Source organism: Diadema setosum, chromosome 15 (genome assembly GCF_964275005.1).
Source record: "Diadema setosum chromosome 15, eeDiaSeto1, whole genome shotgun sequence".
Classification (NCBI taxonomy): Eukaryota; Metazoa; Echinodermata; class Echinoidea; order Diadematoida; family Diadematidae; genus Diadema; species Diadema setosum.
In genome coordinates, this window is record NC_092699.1 from 27,114,988 (window position 1) to 27,140,566 (window position 25,579).

The 25,579-nt window shown below is 37.7% G+C and overlaps 1 protein-coding gene across 1 annotated transcript in view; it reads right to left on the reverse strand.

Annotated features, from left to right (window-relative positions):
- Positions 1-1,787: 1,787 nt before the first annotated feature.
- The window catches only part of LOC140238628 (agrin-like), a 47,519-nt gene continuing 23,727 nt past the window's right edge, over positions 1,788-25,579 (reverse strand). The window contains exons 16-29 of the mRNA XM_072318528.1: positions 23,669-23,818; positions 22,019-22,220; positions 19,238-19,264; positions 14,884-15,096; positions 14,150-14,379; positions 13,173-13,310; positions 12,480-12,714; positions 10,689-10,800; positions 9,225-9,341; positions 8,699-8,805; positions 7,870-8,040; positions 6,997-7,215; positions 6,318-6,421; positions 1,788-5,078 (exon numbers count right to left, since the gene is read on the reverse strand). Of these exons, the coding sequence (XP_072174629.1) occupies positions 4,918-5,078; positions 6,318-6,421; positions 6,997-7,215; positions 7,870-8,040; positions 8,699-8,805; positions 9,225-9,341; positions 10,689-10,800; positions 12,480-12,714; positions 13,173-13,310; positions 14,150-14,379; positions 14,884-15,096; positions 19,238-19,264; positions 22,019-22,220; positions 23,669-23,818 (2,186 nt within the window). The 3' untranslated portion in view covers positions 1,788-4,917. The remainder of the gene's footprint in view (positions 5,079-6,317; positions 6,422-6,996; positions 7,216-7,869; positions 8,041-8,698; positions 8,806-9,224; positions 9,342-10,688; positions 10,801-12,479; positions 12,715-13,172; positions 13,311-14,149; positions 14,380-14,883; positions 15,097-19,237; positions 19,265-22,018; positions 22,221-23,668; positions 23,819-25,579) is intronic.

Below are 25,579 nucleotides of genomic sequence, written 5' to 3' on the forward strand. Positions count from 1 at the left end.
CGTCCCACCTCTCTCAACTTGCTGAGATTTTAATACTTTTCACTCTGTTTCCTTGCACCCGCACACAACAGAGAGGACACTTGGTGTACTGCAGTCAACCTTGCCTAAGTCGAATTTCTTTGGACTGAAGAAATACAATGTAGCTTCCACTTTGAGAAAATTTGACTTCTGAGGGATTAAAGGGATGGTATAGTATTGATGGAGATGAGGATTGTGCTTTTGACTTTTTGTGAGATGGCAAGAAACCACTTATGAAATAGCATAGAACATAACATTCTAAGAGGACTTCAAGGTTTATTTGATGGAAATTGGGTTTGGAATGGCTGAAACATCCAAAAATAAAGTGAAACAAAGCGATCGTAATAAAAGGTGGGTTCCACCTTTCATTAGGATTGCTCTTTTTGGATTTCTTAGCCATTTCAAAACCGATTTTCATCAAATAAATGTTGAATTCCTCTAGAAATTACATGCTCTTTCATATTTCATAACGGGTTTCTCAATATCTCACCAAAAAAAGACAGAAAGAGAAGAGGACTTGAAGAGACCTTCGACTTAATGCGAGGTCAACTGAAGCAAGGTTGACTGTACGTACATATTCACAGACTGATACAGATATATGAAACTCATCATAACAAGCTCCTTGGGACCTCTAAAATTTCCTTGTTACATCAGGGTTAATATATTGCCTCATTATACATGTACCAGGCATCTTGCTATGTCAGACATTATTATGAGGTTCCACTTTTAACAGGAGGAATGGAAAGATACAAACACAGAGGGGGGGGGGGGCAGATGAGCAGATGGAAAATAGAAAAGTAGAAAAGTGTGGACAAGAAGAGACAATAATATATAATATATAACACATCTCAGGAAAATAATCGGTTGCGGAGATATCGATGTTTAAAAGAGAGCATGTCGAGACGTATGGGAAATCACTGTTTCGAGAAAAGCGCCCTAAAAGTTTTCCTTGCGACGCAATCGCGATCAAGGGTCACGCTAGTCAATTTTCACCTCCGGACAATAGAAGGTAAACCCTAGCAACCCCCGAAATGCTCATTCAAGCACAGCGTCGGCGGTCTCCTCACCGACCAATCAGTGACCAGGATGCCAGGAGAAGCAGCTGGGCATAGCGCACCCCGCCCGCACGCACCAGTCGAGCTTCACGCTTCGGTTAGCGGCAAGCAGCAAACTGACCAATGAGATCACTCCGGTCGTTGTTAGGGGCGGAGCCTATCTGTGGCGCTCAATCCAAATTTTCGAACCGGTTTCTGCTTGGTTGAAACGCCAAAAACATGGCCCAGAAAAACGCTATTTTTTGGGTCTTTCCTTTCATCATTTTGCTTCAAAATTTCGACAGATGATAGAAGACATGTCAGACCCCAACAATATGTCAAAATCAGAAAATCGTAAGTTTTGACCAATTATGATGCTCAGACTTCAAACTCGATTTTCACGGCTTCGACCGTGCGCGACTTTAGGACCTTTTTGTTGTAGCGGGTCACATATACATTGAAAGGGATACACACGAGTATAGACCGATTCTGTGACGCGCTATGTGTATTTTTGGCATGGGCAGCGCCATTACTGCGGTGTCTCAGCCGACCCCCCATCCCACTCCCCCACCCCTCTCCCTACATTAGCACGCACACGGAATGAAAAACTGATGCATGGTTGCTTTAGCCAATGGGCGTCTCGTACTGAGTGCGCGAACCTTTGTTACAAGTGCGCGATAAACATGTTGCCCGGGGGTGGGGGAAAGGATCCGGAGGGGGGGTAGGCTGGGACACTGCAAAATGAGCTAATGGTTGCACCCAGTGCCACAAATTGTCTGCTGCCCTCAACGAACCCGAATCGGTCTATAGATACATGTGATCAGGGAAATACAGTGTACACAAGAAGAGAGAGAGAGAAAGAGAGAGACTGACTCACAGACTGACAAACACATGGAGACAGACACAACTGACATCCATTGTCCATGAAACGTGCACAGTTGTCACTACAGGTAATTTAGGACTGAGATATATTTGTATCTGCACGAAACTGATCTCTTTCGTCACAACGTATATGATTTTTAAAAAATTAATTGAAAATTTGACAAATGTAGATATCAAAATGGCTGTGGGAATATGCCTTTTTCTACAGTGAAGAGGTGTCTTTTTATGGAAAGAAAGCAAACTATCTGTATGTGCCCTTTCACGCTTTGTACAGGTGACACAAGCAACTAATAAAATGCAAATAGAAAACATGTTTGATTTGCAAACAGAATGATATTAATAACAATAATAAACATATAATGGTAAATGCACTAAAAATGCTTTATACAAACATGACATACACTTCATTTTTTTTTTCTGATCACACAATGACTCTCTTCAACAACGTGAAAGCAAAATGAAAATAAATACAGAGTATGACGGCTTGTGATGTGACCAAAATGTACAGGTTACATTTGCATATACAATATGTAATAATAACAATATCATAAACAACGTATTCACATTCAAACATTGTACATATATATATATCTAGTATGAAAGTGTACTATGAACAATATGAACAAGACTCATCTTGTAATATCTCTTTCAATATTACCATGACACAAGTATTTCTCACCAATTATTTTCACGTCACATTACACTGTTTGCAGCTCAGCGAAATCAAGATACGTCGGGGAATTCCATCGGCTCAAAAGAGCTGCTTAATAGATAACGTCTGGTACACGTCACACCTTTTTTTTTTTTTTTTAAATCACAACATCAACAGATTCTTATTGCAAATAAGACACATATCTTGACATATCAAACTCACAACAACCATATGGCATAGTCCTAGATTTTTCCGTAATGATGGTGGACTACAAGTGCAATAATAACCCGGTAACCATCGTCTGCTCGCGGCATTTTGCGACTGATCGATTCTAAAGAGCTTGTGATGCGTGGCCGACTTTGTTCCACTGACAGATAGTACTGTAGAGTGTTTCACAATGGAAGACAGAAACTGACGAGATCGAAGACAGCCTACAGCAAGAGAGCGTCTTTTCTCGTCCGACTGCTAGTCACGTGGGATGGAAGTTGGTTTAGCGGTGCGCAAGCCAATGATCAGGCAGTCAACAAAGAAGGATCTTTTTTTAGAATCTCTCTCTCACTATTTTGCAAACAGAATAGCACGGTGCCAGTTGAGAAACAAAACACACTTGTTGAAAGCAATACTACAAAGAACATTCATTTCAATTTTGTCTCTTGTTGTCTTTAGAATGTATAATATATTACAGATATATGTTTCACAAACAATTGTTCTACTTCTTTTGATAAAGAAAGGTCATCTTGGGGTACATCAGAGCGCAACAATGAACGTGTGCATTTAAAAAAAAAATTAGGGAAGGTGCAAGCTAGGCTGCTTAGAATTTGATTACAAAAATCATGTAAGAGGGTGATGGTATTTTTGAACACATCATTCGTAAGGCAGTAATTATAACTGTCGGCAGTGGAAAATAGTGTACCTATATCACAAAAATGGCAGAGTGTCACTTACACATCAAATAGAATGAAGCTTTCAGAATGAGAAAGCAAACTAGACATGCTTGCAAATTTCTTCATGAATAAATTGCTACCCACCTACTCAAACTTTAAATTAAGTCATCACAAACCATATTCTTTTGCTTTAAGTTCAGTTTTACCCTTATTTCTAAATTTGAATCCAAAGTACACTGTAGTTCCATGTCACATCAATTCACTTTGTAACTTTCCTTTTCAGCTTTATACACTCGAGTATCTCCCATGTGGGCAATGAAAAATAATGACAGCAGAAGGAACTACAAGCACACAGTATATACCATACAAACATTTTCCCCAGTAAAAACGTCTATCAACATGTAAAAGAAAACATTTAAAGACCATGATTTCTTCAACATTTTCTAAATTCATTAAAATTTGAACATCACAGTAGTACATTGTTTGATGTCCTTCTCCCCTGGGTACACTACCCATTGCAAAGAATGAACACTTGGAACTTGCAGCATCTCTGACATCACAAAATTTGATCGCTTCGGCTTTCTTGTTTTGTTTTGTTTCTTAAATCAAAGTCAAAACACGAAATTGTTGACTTAAAACCAGACTTAGGATCTTGTGCAAATTAAATGAGTATTGATCCCCATTTTTCCCCCAGTTTCAACCTAATATACCTGAATGGCACCTGTTTATAGGTGGAAATGGAAAGCATTGGGCATTTCGTTGAATAGAAGAGTGACGATGCAAAACTTTAGAGTCTTCATCACTTCAATTAGAACATCAAAGTGTTTAGAATGATGGTAGATATATCTAAAAGGTTGGGGGGGGGGGGGGGGGGAGGATGCATGGTGAAACTTATCACATGGTACGCTCATCTCTTCCACCTGAATGAATGAAAGCTAAAGAGATGGGGTATACAAATGCTGATCTGACATAATCATATCAATCACTAAAATCTCCACCAGGAATTGTTGCTTTGACGTTAGCTGAGATGATGGGTACTCGCTATGAATGTATAAACTGAAAGTCAATGTATTTACGTCATTCTCTTCATAGAAACATAATTTGGTCACATTCATTGGACGATATTCTACACTCAAATCTCTACAAAATGACTAAATCTTCTCTTCTCATATAAAAAACAACAACAGGAAAACAGATAAATCAAAATCAAAATCACAAAATGCATACTTTTGAATCCAGATGATCCTGGTGTGTGTTCGCTCATAACTCTGACTCCGCATGTCATATAGCATAGTGTCTTCGTAATATAATGCTCATTTATACATATAAATAGTAAAGGTCTTTTAACATTCTTCTCAAAAAGTTCCCTCCACTCTGTCTACACACTGATATCCCCAAATTGACGGGAAACAGCAGCTCCATGTAACTTTTACAATTTTTAAGTTTTTCACGGGCCTTCGCTGGGACAGAACTGCGAAGGTTTTGCCTCCTGTGGCAGTGTGTTTTCGTATAGGTGCAAATGATCCTCGTCCAGTAAAACATTGCCAATGCAGCCGACGTAATTGATGTAGCTTGATGACATGCTGCCCGGCACACTCCTTCCGCTTCCTGTGAGGGAAGGCCACGGGAATAAACAATGAAAAGAAAATATGATTAATTGCTCTTGATGAGATTAAAGCACACATTATTCTTTCCCTATGCGAAAATTCAGTAAGTAAAGAGATGTTGAATTGAAAACTACGGGTAGTGTCATCTTGCTCGTCTGACACATATTAAAGCAGTTTTGTCTGAATATAATGGCAGAGGATTCTGTGCTTTAAAAAGAAGAGTCTTATCTATACATGAGAGCAGTCATACCAAGACAGGAACAGTATTTCTTCGTCATAAGTGTTCACCTTCATATATAAGAAAATTTCTGCTAAGTACAAAAACAAAATTTCCCAAATGGGAGACCAGTCCAACCTATTTGAAAAGGTCTCCTTACCCTAATGTGAAAGCAGTCCATAGATTACCCAACCATATTATGCACCAGTTAAGTTAGGAGCAAAAGATCGCTAACAAGGACTCTCAAACATAAATCACAAAAAGATTCAAAGATGTATATCACAAAGAGATTCAAAGACATATATCACAAAGAGATTCAAAAACATATATACAACAGAGACTCAATGAAATATATCACAAAGAGACTCAAAGACACATACCACAAAGAGACTCAAAGACATGTATCACAAAGACTCAAAGACGAATACCACAGAGACTCAAAGACACATATCGCAAAGAGACTCGAGGACGTATACCACAGAGACTCAAAGACATACACCACAAAGAGACTCAGAGACATATACCACAAAGACTCAAAGACGTAATATATCACAAAGAGACTCAAAGTCATATACCACAGAGACTCAAAGACATATATCACAACGAGCAGTCTGAACCCTTTGTGTCCTTTGAGTGCTAATTAGCACAGACAGTCCCATAGCATTATACACACTGTCCAAAGTCCCTGGTACTGAGAGGGTTACTGTATACGCCAAATATTTCACGAGGTTTTTATTTTCGCGAATTTCGCGAGTCGCATGCTATTCGCGAAATTAAAAACACGCGAAAATATTGACTCTGTACGCGTCTACATTTCTCCGTTCAGCGCAGGACTCCACAATCGCGAATTTAGCCACTCACGAAGTCGTCGGGAATTCCCGATTCGCGAAAATTTAGACTCACGAAATATATGGCGTATACAGTATTTACTTCATTCCATGGCAAATTCACACAGATACCAGGACATCCACATCCAGGCATTAGATTCTTCTTAACTAGATATTATTAAAGCTTATATCTTACCTAGATATAAGATGCCATCAGTGTCCAGCTGGGATGCCCCACTCTTTGACTCGCCCATCACTGGAGTAGCATCATCCACTTGCATAGAAGCAGTCACTAGATTTCTGGGAGATAAAAGAGATAAGTGGGAGAGGAATAGCATAAGGTGACTAGTGAACTATCAAGGGGCAGAAAGTGGGAATACAATGCCTGCACAGCACAATGAAATACATGGCAGGGTGCTGCATCAGTGCTTTCCCCAAAAATTTACGTATACCAAACATAACAATCTGAAAATATGTAACAGATCTTCCCCAAATATATCACAAGGCTCTTGTCAGAAGGAAACGAACAGTCTTTCCATGAAGGTTATTAAAGTTCCTTGCCCAGAGGCATTACTGCTGCAGCTAATGAACTCAAACCACACTGTAGAGACCTTACGACTAGTGAGTCACATCATTGAGATATATTAGAGCCATGCATCTGAACCAGTGGGCTGCGAAGCTCTCTCAGTTGGGTTGCGAAATTAAATAAGAGAGATTTGTATTTGGTGAAATTGGACATTGAAAAATTCATAAGAGCCAAAGTGGGCCTCGAGATAAAAAGGGTCAAGGGACGAGAAGTGCTGTACTGAAGCATGGCCTCATAAGCAACATGAATGGGAAAGAGGATCGGAGGCTAACAATGGGCTGAACATTACCTTGTTATTGTGACTGTGTGCCAGACATTATCGTCCACCCTCTGCACCGAGCGTATCCTTGTGATGCCCTTGCCGAGGTTGTAGGCGTACTCCGCGAAGCCGTCCGACACGGCCACCGCTTGGAAGTCGGCCGTTCCAACGCCGTTCCAGAGGAGGACGCCGTTGGGCTGGTCAGTTTTGAAGGTCACTTCCAAGGTGTGGGTCCTCAGAGCTTGCCGCCTGATGGTAGCAATGTGTAAGACAGGTCAGAGGTTAAAGGTGAAAGGTATACATGATCAGACAATACCAGTGAACTATGGTCTCCGTTCAAGCATGGCCGACAGAGTTGAACAAATCGTAGATAATTAGTGATGGGTTACATGAAAGGACAAAAAGGCATACTGTTATTTGAAATTTAACACAGCCCAGGACATCGCTTTCAAATCATGAACCATGAAGAGTTCCAGTAATAGATTACCAGCAATGATATCTCTGCGATGGTGCTCACAAGCAGCTTTGTTGATGAATACATCTCAACCATCATCTACTGTAATTGGCCTTCAACGAAGATATTTATGAATAAATGTGATACCAGTACAGTGTATTCTCTGACAGTTTTTTAGTTAACCTGGTCATTGCCAATTATGACTGCATACAATGTAACAACGTAATATTGGGACGGTCATCCTTGGGAGGTTCAACATGATGCTTTGGTGCTCGTTTAAATCAGTCTGTGGAATCATTGTACTGCCTGCCTACAAAGAACAACACATTCTCCTACTCTTACGCAATCAAAAGAAAGTGACAGTGCCACTGAAATTGCACCTCCTGATACGAATATCAAAATACACCCTCCTTTGTTCCATACTACCACCAACATCAAGGATATCTTACTTTTTCGAGACTCCATTGAAGTACTTAAAAGTAGACTGTCCATCAAATCGCACTGGGTCGTTGACATCAATAACCTGAACTGGGGCCGTGGTCGCTTCCGTTTTTGTTAACATAGAGGGCGTAGTTCTACCTCGGTTGGTCTCTGGTACTTGGACCATTTGCTGTGTTCTCCTCGCTGGTGTAGTGAAAAATGATGAAACAGATGACCAAAAAATAAGTATAATAGCAGTTTATTGCAACACCTATCAACCAATAAACCATATAAAAACTTACGTACTATCCTGAAACTTTACTTGTACATATAACTGACAAGATAGACTAGTCTTAGGATTTTATGTCGGTAAAAGCTACATGATCAAGGTCACAAGTTAAAATTTTACTTCAATGCAATAATTACATGAGCATCTTTGTGATTTAAAATGTATGATGCTGCGAAGTTGCTGACTTGATTTTGAAGTCAACTTCCAGTGGGTTGGAGGCTAACATAACAACTTCCACAGAATGTTTAGAATAAATAATTTTGTCTTTTCATTTTCAGAACAGAATAGAACAATTTCACAATTAATTGAAACAACTGAGTTTGAGGCTAGAGGGTCATAGGATGAGGCAGATAGTGGAACTTTACATGCACAAGAAAATTACTGGTAAAAATAGAATAAGCATCTTGGATTATTGATAAACAAACCAACTGAAATTTGTCATGGCAGGACATTTTCAAAAAAAAATCAAAAGGTACTGAGAATATTCATTCAATTATGCTGATATTCACAAAACCTTGGGAACAATTATCGAGCAGATACAATGTAAGTTCTTGCAAAACTCACTCGGCGGTGCAGTTGGTATCATGTTCACAGCGTCGTCCAAATACTCTTCGATGTTTACTTCTGCTGTAGCTAAGGCTTTCAGATCCACGTACTCCTCTTCGCCAACAGCAAACTATAATGCACAGACAAGACACAAAACATTTATGTCCAACTGTAAAAGTGAAAATTTTTTTACATTTCACATGACAAGTCACTAGTGTGAAAATAAAAAATGTGAATTTCTTGCTTTTTACATGTAACACTATTCTATGTTTTCATTTTATGGAATTAAAACATGCAGAATTCATTGCAAATGATTAATGCGAAATTCATCTTACCACAATCTTCACAAACAAATATTTCTACTTTTACAGTCACACAGACACACTCACATTTATACATATGTCTAGAATAACAGACTGTTTGAAATCAACCTGAATCATAGCAACAAATGATTGTAAAATGTCTTGACTACAACGTGCAGCTCTATGTTACTTTCTGAAAACGTTCTGGAAGATGTGTAACGCTGTTTGAGATGTTTTATCAACTTACGTATCTGATGGCTCCCTTCAATCCGTCTGTGATGCCAGCCCGCCGGGCTATCTGGTTGTAGTGTCGCACCCCTCCCAAGTACAGCGGCAGACGAAGATTGAGCTGTGATGCTCCTCCCTACAGAATATACACGTAATGAATGAGAGATGACTCCTTAAAATCATTATTAAAGCCCCTGAAAACATGATTCTGTGCTCTTTTCTAACCACACATTTCTTATTATTAATCACCAATGTCTTCTAAGGTAGAGCAAAGTTTTCCATTAAAAGTAATGACATTCTTGAGTAGTGTTAAATTGCAACTGACTGACAAAGTGCCCTACATATATGTATTAAGAATTAACATCAAACCAATCAGTGTCTAGCAGTGGCCATGTTCAAAATCATGGGCATACAAACTCCGACAGGATTCGAACTTATGACCTCCTGATCACTGCCTGTTTGTTTTAATGCTCATTTACAACGATGTTGCAATAAAAACAACTCCACGCAAGAATTTCATTAATCTGAATAAATATGCAGCACATGCTGCATGCTATTAGGGATTAGAACTTTTGGAGGATAGTTTCTGAACCCCCCCCCCCCAAGAAAAAAAAACCCACATGAAAAACACCAAATTTAGAATCTATGATTCAATGGAGAAATAATGATCACTGTTCTGTTGTTGTGCCACATGAGAGTCCACCTGTGAGCCTTGCCTACACATAAAATCTCTCCTCACTCCTGTTCAAAGAAAAGTTGCATGACCAAAGGAGATGTTATATATGTGACTGTGCACCTCAAAACGAACATAAAGTCGCACACACTGATTTTGCATGAGGACTGAAAATAAGTGAAATGGGTCAACCTAGCGGAACTTGACCTTTTCATATTTTCTGAAAGAGCGGGTCTTCTTTTACATTATACTAAAATTTGGTATCGTAAAACGGGCAGGAAAGTGTGTTTTTTAGCAGTTTATCTCGAACATTTTTGGTAGAATAGTGTGATTAGGTGTGTCTTTAGAATCCATTTTTCATTTCTGAAAAACCTTGTCCACACTCTTCACTTTTAACACTAATAACTTTTGAAAAGATAGCGCTACTGCTTTGAAAGTTGGCATTAATTATGGAAAGAATGTGTTAATGAGACATGCTTAATTTCAGTTAAACTGATAATCCCTTTATTGTTGTTACTCTGGTGGTTTACTACCTGTTTTTTGTCCCATTCATCGCACAGCCAGCACGGTTTGGTAAAGATTAAGCGCTTGAAGAGACACTGTACTTCGGAGCCTCTTTTCTCAGTTCACACTTTTAGTGGGTTTGTGCTTTCTTTCCAATATTTAGATAGGTTAGGAGAGTCCATTTGATTTGAGTTATACATCATTTTAAAGCTTAAAGTCTGCTCTTTCAAAATATGGTCTTAACTAAAAATTCATGTCTGGCGACTTTTTGTTTGTTTTGAGGTGCAGGGTCATATATGGTCTTACCTGTGATGATCCGGTCACTGTGGGGTTCTGGTTGATGGTCATCTCACCGGACTTTCCTCTGCGGCTGACCCTCACGACTTGCCACTCGTTGAGTGGAATACGATTCACACTCCTATGAGGAGAGAATGAAAAAAAGGAGGAAAATGGTCATATTGCCTTTAAACAAAATATCCTTGGGTCTGGTGCACAGTAGTACATACATAGCTCTCTGTTCAGTTCCTGCAGACAATCTTTCGAAATGCTTCAATCTGAAAACTTTTTTTTTCTTCCAGATGTGGTGCCAGCTTTTGTGTCTTCATGAACTAGTCTTCCAAGATTCTGGGAGCATCCTCTCACAGTGGAAAAGGCACTGGGATCTTAAACTGTGTTTTATCAAGGTCCGCTTATATGAAATTCAATACCAGATGATATTCGTAAAGTTACCTCTTTTAATGTATTCAAACGTAAACTTAAGGAGAACTTTATACAAAATTATCATTCCTAAGTTTTTGACATGCTTGGCTGGCATTACATGTATTCTATCTAATGATTGTAACTCACTTTGTTCGTATTGTCTTTGTAATGTAAATGTAGTGTATTGTGTATCATGCTGTATTGCTTTATGTTTTGTTCTTGCAACGGTAAATCTGTTCATCTCATTTTTTTTTTTTATAAATATGAAATAATTTACTACCAATGCATTTTTCAAAATTGATTTTCTGGGTCGGCCAGATTTTAAGGAAACTTAATTCCTCGTTGGCTGCTTCCCTTCAGCTTTATGTATTCCAAAGTTATGTTGTTGTTTTTTTTGTCTGTGTCTGTCATGATTGTTCATCAATGTCTTTCTCTGTTGTTTTTATGCTGAATAAATAAATTCAATTCAATTCAATTCAACTCAAAACTGGAGATCATGCAAACAAAGTTTAACATCATTGCACAAGTTGAATATTTTTTTTCCTTCAGATGCCCCTCTTGCCCCATGTAAAAGTGACAATGATCTGATAATGATGTGGTAGCAGTAAGAGCATGGTTCTCTGAATGTTGTGTTAACACTGAAGATACATGTGTTAAACCATACTATGTTACAACTCAACTCTTATATAATTGCAGACAGCACACGCACACCAATATAAAAAGCAAAGTTGTGGCACGTATATCCTCTCCCTAATCTTTCACTGACATGATTTTAAAACTACAAGTTTGATATATTTGTGAAGAACAATTGGCATATTCTGAATAACCATTGTGAGGTTTGGGTTTGTTTCATTTTGTGCATGTGTCGATGAGGGAGCGACAGGTAGAGGAAACTACGGTATACGCCGAATATTTCGCAAGGTTTTTATTTTCGTGAATTTCGCGAGTCAGGTGCTATTCGCGAAATTAAAGACACGCGAAAAAATTGACTCTGATTCCGATGTGAATGTGACGTACATGTTTACATTTCTCTGTTCAGTACAGGAATCCACGATCGCGAATTTAACCACTCGCGAAATCGTCAGAAATTCCCAATTCATGAAAATTTAGACCCGCGAAATATATCGCATATACAGTACATAAAGTACTTAACTGGTCACTGAGATAATAATTAGTCTCTTCATTCATTGAAGACCGGATCATTTGTCAAAATTTTCACAAGTTGGCCCTGTTTTCTTCATCTTACGTCAGATATTCACCTGATATCTTTTCTTTAATTTCTATCAATAAGATCAACAAACCAGATACAAGAAAATAATTATTTACATAACTATACCAGAGCAGTAATGCAATACATACACAACAGTCACAAAAATGAATTGACACCAGTATATTCACCTGATGTCGGCGATGTTGGTTCCCAGGTCGAAACGGAACTCGAGGTAGCCATCGCGCATGTTGAGTGAGATGAAGTCCCCGTTGCCGTTGTCCGCTTGGCCGATGTAGAAGATCACTCCATCGGGGGAAGACGTCAGGAACTCCACGTCAAAAAGCGACTCCGTCGCCATGCGGAGGGAGGGAAGCTCAATGAAGGAATTGCCAGTGAAGGCCGGAATGAAGATCTGGTTGATTTCTGTGTATAGACATACGACAGAAACAGAGAGAGAGAGAGAAAAAAAAAAGGTTTACATCCTTGAAAGACTAGAAAAGAAGCAAACAAACTTTGACATCAAATCACAATCTGAGAGGTTAGTGGTCACTTCACAGGTTACATCACATTTTGAAGACACTACTTGTGCCTGACTGGGGACTTTTTGCCAGTTGTTTTCTGTGTTGTGTTGGTGAACAATGGGCACTGCGTACAAGCACAGTTTGGTAACGACATGGCTCCACAAAAGGCACTTGACCAGCTTTTGACCAATCACAGTCTTCAAAACTCATAAGGTGAAAACCAAGTTGGCCAGACTCTCTTTACACACGGCACTGTCTGAATTGACTCTAGGAGATACAGCAAACTGCATGCCAGCACCACATTACATATGAGGGAAAAATACAAACACTTTGATATGGACTGTGAACTCCGATCCTCACCATCATCACAGAGCTCTCCCTGCCAGCCCTCTGGGCAGTCGCAGCGGTAGCCTCCCTCCGGTAGGGGGACGCAGGCTGAGCCCTGGTAGCACATGTTGCCCTCACACTGGTCCACCAGTACGTCTCCACACAATGGACCTGCAATAATAGGCAAAACAGAGGAAGCATGATTTCAAAGCGAATACACTTATTTAAGTGTCCGAAATGTGTCTTCCCCCCCCCCCACCTTTCATTTACTTACTCAAACTTCCACAGTTACACTGTCAGAATTGAGCAAATAAAATACAATCTGCTTACTTTTTCTGAGATCAATGATTCACAATGCAGTTCAAATGGCTGACATTAAGAAAAGTTTCTTTTCTGTCTTTATGAAAACATTGCCACTATACATGAAATTCTAACTTCAAAGCCCACTTGTCCCCAGCGCTCATCTTAATTCAACAGACTGAGACTGAGCTGGCAAAAATCATCTCTACAGGACTTTTACACCTCTCCACAATTCTGTTCATGTAGAAAAATCTTATCACAGCTCATCAAGCAAACCATATCTCAGGCCTATTGTATGTTCTTTCTCTTTCTGTACAGAAAGAAACAAAACAAAACAAAAACACATGACCATGATTGCAGTGTGAATAAATATATATATGAAGAGTTTGTTTGCAAAAACCGATAAGTCCATTTTTGAAGATTTTGAAGTAAGATCTCTGTCATAAAGTACAAAATAATACCTTTTAAATGATATATTGGTCACTACATATAAAGGTACATTTTTGAAGTTATGGTCTAAAGAAGCATAAAATTTCTTATTATTCTCTTTATTTTTCTTGACCTTTAATCGCAAATATCTCCATTTGGCAAATATGGAGGGGTTTGCAAACAAACCCTTCATATATATATATATATATATATATATATTTATATATATATATTATCAGACACACTGTCTGTTCACCCTCTATAGTAATGAATGGACTCACCCAGGAAAGAGTCCCGACAGGTGCAGCGGAAGTTCTCTGCATTGAGGGCCTGGCAGGTTCCATTGTTGAGGCAGGGGTGTGACTGGCATGGGTCGTGGCCGCACTGTCCAATGTTAGACCCATACTCTATGTCCCTGCTGGTGGAAGCCAGGTCCAGCTGCTTGCCGTTGACTTGCACAAAGCGGATGCACCCGACAAAGCCCTGGCTAGCCCCAACCAGCCTCAGCCCGCTGCCGGTGAAATAAAAGCACACTGATCTATTCAAATGGGGTTACTACTTGGTTTTTAGTTTTCTGGAGTATCATTCGAATCATTAGAAAATACCTCAGCACACTTACAATTGTGGAATGGCTAAATAAGGCTTTACATTCACATTTTGGGTTCAAAGTTTGTTTGAACTCTCATCATACTTTTCATTGCAGGTTCATCATCTTACGACCATTGTAGTTGGTAAAAGATCACAGTAATTGAGGCTAATCAAAAAATTGTAGGAATATGACACACCATATATAATACTCACTTCTAACCTTCTAATCTCACAAGCCAAACACATTACATATTTGGTCATGGTTACGGAATACGGTTTGGTTCACTTTGATTCACTTTTGAGAACTAGAATGCAGCCTTAGATTCAGAAACAACATCAAGCATGTGGTATGATTGTCATCTGCGATGTCTACTCCTCTTTCACAATATCAACATTACAATGCAAACTGCTCATCACATGCACTTACACTTCTGCTGGGAGAGTGTGGCCTACAATCAGATCCCCTCCAAGATTGAGGGCACCGGACAGGCTGCTGCTGGTGCCGGTGACAGAAGGCTCCCTGTCCACGCTGAGGGAGCCGTCGCGCCTGTTACGGTACGCCCTCACGTGGTGCCACTCCAGCGGCTTGACAACGGATGGGCTGCGAATCACCACCGCATCACCGAGGCCCAAGTCGAATCTGAGAGAAAAATGGCCGAGACCGAATGTCACTCTGTACGTAGTTACAATATATCTCTATAAAAATGAACCACCTTATTTACAGAAAGCGTAAAATGCTTCAGTGTTAGGTTTGCTGCTTGCAATGACTTGCAAAAGTGCTATTCTGGCTGCATGCGCTCATCGCAAACTGCAAGGGATAAAAATTAATGAGGGCTCTGTGATGACCTTTGACCCAGCTAGAAGAGTTAGCTCAGCTGAGCAAATCCACAGTTTCATCAAAAAAAACTCAAAGATTGCATTGTCACCCTTTGTCTGCATTATCTATAATTTGAGAGCAATATGCGATTCTACTGCAAAACAAATCTCTATGATATATACAAGGGATATGAAAGGAAGATTTGTCTCAATGATATCAAACTGTACACAAAATTTCTATTATTTGTGTATCTGAGCACAATTTCATGCTCAGGTACTAGTATACAGCTGACGTAAGTTAGGAGTGATCACACTTTTGCTATTAAGAATGTCAGGTTAAAACTAACAAGAAGTATACAGAAATGAAACAAGATCAAATGTTGAGATGTTTGAAGAGTTCTTACAGGTTTAAAGTTTACATGAAAAAAAAAGTCAGGATTAGATGGGTATGAAAAATAACTTGCAACTTTGATTCTGAGGAAAACATTTTCACTTTAACATAATGATATTCTAATATAATATTACTAATCATTACTTCAGCTGTGCATGAATAATTGTTTTAAGAAGCAATATTTTACTTGTAATGTTGTGATGGATAGTTATACATGCTGTTATACTTTAGTTATACAAAAAAATCGTAAGCATATGATATTGGATGGCCATAGATATACACTATATAGCCATGCATGTTAGCTGAGCTGTTTTCATGTACTAAATGTATGGATATCATCTATCATTGTTTACATGCAGTCTATAATGTCTGGTTTATTTCTTGTCTGTGCGCTGCGAACAGTAGTAAATACATGGAATGCAGCATACTGCATCACGATGGTTTACGTTAAACTGAGAAAGGACATGTGTAATGTGTGGGCTACATTTCACCAAAATCATTTCATATACTGATCATGTCTAAAAGTGTTAGTCTGATCTCTGATCTATTGAGAGATTAATCTCTGTGGTTCATGATTAATCATGATATGGAGAAATGCAAAATATGGGCCCCTTTTGTTTTGCTTTCTGTCAAAATATTTCATAAACATTAATTGAGATATAATACTTTTATGCATTGACAAATTCAAGGAAACAAAAGAAGCTAATGAACAAAGTGAAGTTGGTCTTTTATATGTTTATCTTTTTTTTCCTCCATATTTTGGGGGGCAGGGAGGTGGGGAAGAGAACCATCGATATAATTTATACACAAGCACATAATTATGCTGAATGCATATAATAAATGTGATATCATTGTGAACATAATGCCAGGCTGAAGGAACAACAGAGTATGTCTGAAATAACAGACTAGTTTTGTAAAATCTCTTCCTTAGGAGATATTAATGATGTTTGTTACATAGAGAGAGAGAGAGAGAGAGAGAGAGAGAGAGAGAGAGGGAGACAGAAAGAAAGGGAGAGACAGAAGAGAGAAAGGGAGAGAGAAAGAGATAGAGGGAGATATGGAAAGGGAGGGTGTTTTATTTCATTGCTTGTAATGCAATATGAAGTGTATAGTATGCCCCAGTAAAACACTTCAATACAGATTTCAAAAGAGATGTATTATAATAGTATATTTGAACAGAAAGGCATATATGTTCCCATTAAAAAAGAGAGATTTACATGAATTCATAGACTGCCATTATCACACAGTTGAACATGAGATATAATGATGGACACCATGCATTCTTTGTCCCTTTGCAATACATAAAGAAAAACGTGTTAGTGCATATATCCACACTTTTATTCCACATTTCACTCATCTGTGGTTTCATTTGAAGAGACAGACACATGGACAGACAAACAGAAGTGTCAAACACACACACACACACACACACACACACACGGTGAGAATTAGTGGTAGAAGAAGTCACAGAAATCTGGCAAATTCACATCAAAAACCCACCAACATACTTCAAATTAGCTGTTAATACCCACTGATGAATACATTGATTATTAACAAATACACAATTGTAATTGCACAATTTTTATGCATATTCACCGTAAAATGCGATAAAACATTTGTTCTATTAAGTGACACTTCCATCATGGCTGCACACTAACACATTTTTTCTTCTGTCTGTCTGTTGGACCAGTAGGTACCCAGTTTTTCCATTTTTTACTGGTCCATTCCTGAAAATGTTAGTGGTCTGACAGTGATTTTTACTGGCCAGGGAAATGCTTACTTTGAATGCATTCTATACTTCATCTTCATTTCACGTTCTCAATAGTTGCCCCCCCCCCCCCGCCCCATTCCAATTCACATCATTTAGTAGTATAAAAACAGATAAAGGAAACCAGTACTAGATAGAGGTATACTTTTGTAGCTTGTAGTAAACAGAAGTAAATGGTGGTAAATAGTAGGAGAAAGTGATGTATATATTAGTAGTAGGCCCTAAATAGTACAAAGAGGTATGCTTTTCAGAATGTACACACTTCATTTCAAGTACAAGGCAACACTATGGGATTGCTTTCTGAGATGGCAATGAGATATAAGTTGGTTCTTTGCACATAAATTATCATTTTTGGCATCATATAATAGTCAAGAAAATTGAGTTCTTGTGTTATGATCATGGTTTAAAAGCTCTTATCAGTTTCATGAAAACGGTGGTGTAGTTTTCTTCATAAATCACATCATTCATTAGAATTTATCAGTGGTTCACAAAACTAATTTGTTTTGATCATAATTAACTTAAATAGGGAGTTTTAAAATCTTGATTGATCCAAATACATGTATACTCAATATCATTGAACTCGTCTATGATAAAAGAAGTTCATCAACAAAATGCACTTAAGGACCTGCACTAGGTGGATGGCAATATTCATGTAATAGAATGGTAAACATATCTTCACAGCCACCTAGTTCTACAGAAATGACATCAGGTCTTAAGATAAAGTGCATTAATATGATTATGTCATGAAAGGGGGATTAATTTGTTAGCACAAATGTACAATTATTCATTAGAAAGTGAACGATTCTCTAAAATGTGGCGAATGTACTAAAATGATGTAGAGTACATGCATGGTTTATTTCTAAGGACAACTGTAAGAGCAGATCATAAAATTTAAGTAAAGTCATGCTGAAACTGTGACAAGTCTATCAAATGATATTGTTCTGCTTCTCAGTCTAAATGTCTGAATGGCGGAATAAAGTTGACTTTCTAAGTTGAAGCAGCAACTGAGAACTACTGTAGAGATAGACCAATGACACTGAGATTGCGAATACGTAAAACTTCTTTGACATAGGCGATGCTGTACAGTTTGGCTGCCTGCTCTTTGCATCATATATCATAATATTCTGCCTTCAACTACGACACATACAACAGGGAGAGAAATGGAACATACCATATGTTCACTCTTTCTATTAAAATTAATAGAAATACACGTAAAGGCATGACAAATAAAACTGCACAAACAATAACCTTCACTCTCATTATGCTGCATATGATAAGGTGAATAAATCTAAATAATGCTCATTATATATTTGCATTGCAGTTATGCAAGAGAATTTGGAAATAATTAGCATGTATAATATTCACAAATTTTCATGCTTTGCCACACGCTAGGTAAGTACAGTTTCTTTGCCAAAAGAAAAGGAACAGAAAAGACAAGAAATGCAGCGAAAGAAATAAAAAAAAATTGTGAGCTGGCACAGACATAAATTAATTGCATAATTGATAGCAAAAATGTGTGTATCTCATCACATAACAGTTTGTGGAAATGTATGAGGGATTATGGCAATGAAAGACATCGAGATGAAAGACTAGAGAATTGAAGCAAAAATTAGCAATCTATATAGGGCAGAATATTTGGCCAGAATAGGGAGCAGAGACACATTCAACAAACCACCAATATTTGATTGACTGGTGGTCCATGCTAGTGGGGGAAAAAATATAGAAGAATTGTTTTTGTTACTTCATTCCCCAGCACGCTCAAATGTGAATACGGATAAAACAAGGGGCCACGAGACGTTGACTCACCCATTGGATTGTTCGTTGGAAAGAAACCTGAATCGAGGAGAAATACAAGAGGACGAACCATATGTTGGGAAGAACTGAATTCGGATAGTCGAGGTTTTTAATACTCAGCAATGAATGCATCATCAGCTAATAAGAATCTTGTCCGTGTTAGGGCTGGGAGCAAGCAAATGGTTGCAAGCTTTACTTTTTTCAATCATAGTGGCCCTAGCACCAAATATATAAGGTTAATAAAGTTGTATTGGGTATCTCCCTAATAATAGTTTTGAGCCAAAAGAACTTCACCACAATTTCTACGGGTCTACCTTGCATTCCAGCCTTTGAAATGAATGCAATGTTTGTGCACAAGTACTTTTTTGGTGAGTATTTAACTGATGATACAATTTGGACCAATATGCTGACTCCAAATGGCACTGAACAAGATACACACAAAATGGTACTTCTTACATACCTGCCAACATTTCAAGACGAAATATCTTACTTGTTGATTGCAAAAATCTTATTTTATATGCAAACTGAAGTTAAAAATCTTACTTTCGGTCAAATCTTCAGAAAATACACATGAAAGGTATATTTAAATATTTTTTAAAAATCTGATTTCTCTGAAAGAAAATCTGATTTTGCTATTTTTTACGTAAAAATCTTACTGAATCTGATAAAATCTTACTAGTTGGCAAGTATGTTCTTATGTGAGCTTCCTTAGGTTGAAAAACATAGAGCCCTAAACAGGGAGTGCTGCATATAAAAACAAAATTTGAGCTGGACTTTGACCATTTATCACTACTACACTGGGCAGGTGTGAAGGTGAGAGATAAATTTATGATTTTTTTTATCATTTTAACACTCTTAAACATTAAATTCCATTAATCACCTGACTGGTGTTATTCTATTTGATTCATGCTTTGACATATTATATCATAATTAGGTATTTATAGAAAATGTAAAAGAATTTGCCCCTTTATGATCTTCTTTGTATTTTGATGAAAATCCTTGCAAAAAAGTATTACCTTTAAAATATAATTAAAATTAAGTTTTATATTATTTAAAGTCAGTCAATGCATATTCTGCACTGTCAAAAAGGCTTAAAATAGCCTACAATATTTTCCTTTCAAGAAACTGTGCACTGCACGGGCTCACTCTTGTTGGAATGTCAAAATCATCTTCTAAATGGCTGTCATATTTGTTATCTTTTATTGGTGGCACACTGTGATTGTTTCATCAAAGCAAAAATGATTTATGTAGATTTAGCAGGGGAAAAGTCTTACACTACCACTACCTGATATTTGATATTTTAGTTTGCTTGACGAGGGGTGAAAATATTAATCAGCTGTTTAATTCTAATTGCTGTCAGTTCTGGTTGGTCCGTCTAGTTGTGTAAAAAAATGAGTTTGTCTCTAGGGAAGCATAGAAGAGAAATTATGCATGTAGTGTGTTGGTTACATTATCAGCAAAATGCTACAAAAGAGGGGATTAAAAAAAGTCAAACTAAAGAAGATATTGGGAAATCAAATTATTCAAAGCAGCTTCAGGAGAGAATAAAAGCTAAAATTTACTCTCACAACAGACTGGACGTACATGAACGCAACAGACAATTCAGAAAATAAAACAAGCGACTAAACCAGCTATTTGAAAGATCTTGATCTGAACAAGATAGATCCACCATCACTCAAACATGACGACACACAGACAAACATGTACAAATGTACACTAAAAACACGAACACATCTAGCACTTTACCCAGACACAACGTATGTACATATTATGTGTATTATGAATGTATCAAACACTCAAGTAGATTTGCATACATATAAAAACATACATAATACTGTACAGGCACATGTCCTTGTATAACAGAGTACTTAGAACATACACAAACAAACATACACACATACTTACACGCAATAAAACAAACACATTGTGCCATAGTTTACACTGAGTTTACATTGAATATTACAAGAAACTTCATAATGACGTGGTGGCTTTAAAATCCATTTCCAATTGTGAACTGCCGCTGAAAGTAAGAGCTATTCTAATTGCTTTCACAAAAAACAGAAATCATAATAATTCTTGGCAGAAAAGCTTTTGAAAAGATTTCATAATTGCAAAATCTGTAGAGGTAGAAATAATGTATGTCATGAGCTGCAAATATTTGTTACTGGGATATCAAAAAAAAAAATATACAGAGCTGTATACATCTTTGTTACACTGCACACAATATCATGAAACAAAAATCTTATATGAAAACTGCATGCCATAAAATATTCTCTTAAAATAGGACTTCATCCATTGAAGAACCACACTCATCATTCTAATCATGCCGGTCATGCTAAATGCTCAATTGAAAAGAAAATTCTTCACTTTCCTAATAAACATCAACTAATAATTGCCACAGAGACATTAGTTTAGAAACATACAGGATTCTTTTAAACAACTTTACCTCATCTATTTCTGATTTGCTGTAATTGATATTCAACCTTTTTTTTTTAAACTGTTTTATTACTACCATTACAGTTCTCTTGTTTCTGACACAAATTTGAACAGTGATCCTTCCAGATGACCTGGAAACTTGCACAAGGCTTGCCTAACATAGCACCAATTCAGGCACGCAGTCGGTCTCATCACCCAGCAAAAACACGCAAACTCAATAGTTCTATTTCCACTATATGTCTTGAGAAAAATCAGTCCAAAGTTGACATACACACATAAAAATCCTCACTCACTCATAGGTATGTCAATTCTAAACTTGTACAGATTCTCGCATGCTTCCTTCGTAACAGTTCTCACCTGAACTCCACGTGATTATCAACGATGGCGAGCGAGATGAAATCGCCCGTGCCCTCCTCGTTCTGCGCCTCGTAGAGGAGCACGCCCTCGCTGGCGTTGGACTGAAACTCCACAATGATCTCGACCTCAGAGAACGCATTGTCCATGGGTGCAAAGGCCAGGTAGGAGTCCCCGGCGAACGACGGCGTGTCAAATGTGACAGCTGCACGGGAGCAGAAATGTGAGGGAGAAAATTATGAATGCAGGGATGTCAACTTTGTGAAAAGCAATGCAGTACTGTAATTGCCATTATTTTCACGTACAGATATTTTCGCGAATGACGAGGTCATAGACATTTCCGCGAGATGTTGTTTTCGCAAATCGATGCCGAGGCTTACGTTAATGCTCTATTAACAAAGCGCATGGAGACAATTTCGCGTGTTGTTAAATTTGCGATCCAACTGCAATTTGCGAAATTCACAAAAATTAAACCCTCGCGAAGATAACGGCTTATACAGTATTCTGAGGGCTGAACTGAGAAATTTCAAAGTTGGAAGCAAAGTCAGAAAATGTCTACATTTCAAGGAGGGCAGCCTTCTGAGTGTTTGTGTGATAAGATTTGTCATTTCATTTTAATGAGCAAAGCACATTTCCTTGGAAAGATGAGATTCTTGAAAATACACATATACATTGTATGTACATGTATATCACACAAGATGAAATAAACATATGGTGCAGGCATGAATGGTTTTATGGCATCACTGACCCTAACAGCCTTGTCAGGGATGCCAAACTTGTACATAGCATTGAAATATTTATTCTGAGGACTGAAAAATGTGTATTTCTGGTTTTGTTTTTGTGTTTTTTAAAGTCTTGTTAGTTTTCCTGCAATAGAAATGTGTATTAATCAACACAATTTTGAGAAAACATTTTTTTTCCATAAAACCTGCATTATTTTTTGGCCAAGATAAAACAAAACAAAACAAAACAGTACAAAATGCTGCGAAAAATGTAACTGCAACCTAGTTATTACTTGCATTTCTGGTTTTGGCTTTTGCAACTGTACGTTATAACACTGTTTATTCTTATGATTCTTGTGTCAAGCAATTTTTTATTGCAAGTGACTGACAAACTGCCCTTTATCTACATAAATAAACAATAACTATTCAGTGTTTTGAGTGCATGCCATGAAAAAAAATCATAGACATACATACTAGGGTGGGCTTTGAACCCATAACCTCCTGATTGCTAGACAGGCATCCTATCCACTAGACCACTGAACTTACAAACAAGTTTGTAGGTCCTATAGCCAGTGATAACTCTGATTTCTCATGCACAGCTCGACACTAACTTTTTAGTCTGGTGGACTGTTCGGTCAACTAAAATCTCTAAATATGAAATTTGGTGGCTAAAAAAAAAGAAGATATGTAAAGCGTGTAGCAACCTGAAATAAAAGCTAGAGTAACAATACATTATGAATATTATCATAGTTGCTTGATCAGGCCACCAAAAGATGAATTTTGGTGGCCCGACACCAACTTTTTGTGGCCCTGAGCCACTGGGTCACCACTAATGTCAAACTCTAGATGGCAGTGAGTATTGCATAATTTATCTCTTCATATTTAATGCTTAACATTACGGCTTAATGTTAGTATTAATATTTCCACTTACTCTCTCGGCAAACCGGTCCTCCCTTGCCCAGTGGACAGAGACAGGTGAATCCGGGGGCGACCTCGTCGTTCTGACACGTACCGCCGTGCATGCACGGGGAGCTGTCGCATCCCATAACCACCATCACGGTTGGCGTGGGCATTACCGAATCTGACATAGATATTTGTGGGGGGGGGGGGGAGGAGGGGAGGAGGCATATGGATGATGACATAGGCATATTTCAGACATAGAAAGAAATCATTCTACACAAAAGAAGTTTTCTTTACGAAGGTATTGCACGTTGCACTTTGAATCAATGAATATATTACTGAATTCAATGCTTCCTGCAATTTAATTTTCAATGTGGGCAGTTACTACTACAGTAGCAGGTAGCAACAATTGATCAGCCAATCAGCTATCAGCTGCGCAACAGTTCCGTTACCATGGTAGCTGTAATTTCTGTCACAAAGAGTAGTTGCAAACCCCTCAAAAGAAATAACATGTTACATTGTAGTTTAATCAACAGAAAAAAATGGCTTAGGCTGCATCAGCGTATTGCAGACTGAACAATTACTGTCAAATAAATGCATATGATACAATTACGAATTTTGAAAGAAGAAGTTCACACACGGTTCAAAATGGCCCAATTTAACAAAACATACATTCTGATTAACTCAGAGCTAAAATTCCATCTGAATATTCCCTAACCCTTACACAACTAACTTTTTCCATACATGTACACTATGTATCATGATGTAAAACCTATACAATAAAAAACCTTGACTTGATACATTCGACATTAAAGGACAAGTTCACCTTCATAAACATAAGGATTGAGAGAATGCAGCAATATTAGTAGAACACATCAGTGAAAGTTTGAGGAAAATTGGACAATCGATGCAAAAGTTATGAATTTTTAAAATGTTTGTGTTGGAACTGCTGGACGAGGAGACTACTACAGCTTGTGATGTCATATGAGTACAACAGTATAAAGAAAATGTAAAGAAAATTCAACATATTTTCATTTCTTTCGCATAATAAAAGAGCATTTGGCTTGCCTCTTTCTAAAGGTAGGGGGAATAATATTACCCATAACATATGTCGGTAACGAGTCAAGGGAATGTGTACTTTTTTCAAAAGATGAAATTTTGTGAAATTCTCTTTATATTTCCCTTATATTGTTGTATGCATGTGACATCGTACACTGCAGTAGTCTTCTTATCCAGCGGTGACTGCACAAAAACTTCAAAAATTCATAACTTTTGAACGGATTGTCCGATTTTCCTCAAACTTTCAATGATGTGTTCTACTAATATTGCTACATTTTCTCAATCCTTATGTTTATGAAGGTGAACTTGTCCTTTAAATAGAAATTAGCTTGATGCAAAGAAATGAAGAAAAAAAAAGTTGCAAATTAAAAGTTGTCCACAGCCAGCCAGCAAATCAATATGCCTTCAATTTTATGCATGGAAGGATGAATATGCTTTGCAGGAGGAAAATAAATTGTTTTGCTGTGACGCAAGTTTGAACAATAGTTTAGCACTTTTTGTATGATGTTATACAATATGTCACTTCTGAAGGAAAACTGATGACATATTAGTGATTCTAAGATTCTTTTCTCACTCAAATCAAACCCAGGGCAGCTGTGAGGGAGGAAAATATATATATTTTTTATTCTACTGTGACGCAATGAGTTTCTGTAGTTTTTAGATTTGGGGGATGATGGTATTAGCCACTTTTGAATGGAAACCGATGTGAGTCTATTAATGATTCCAAGTTTCTTTTCTCAATCAAATAAATCCCAGGGTTGTCAGTATTCAAATATGCAAAATAAGTAGATTCCATCACAATAGGCTTAAATAATTTCTGAAAAGTTTTATATTCTCCTATTGGGGCGTGAAGACACATCTAAGTTTTCAGGAAGTTGCTTGC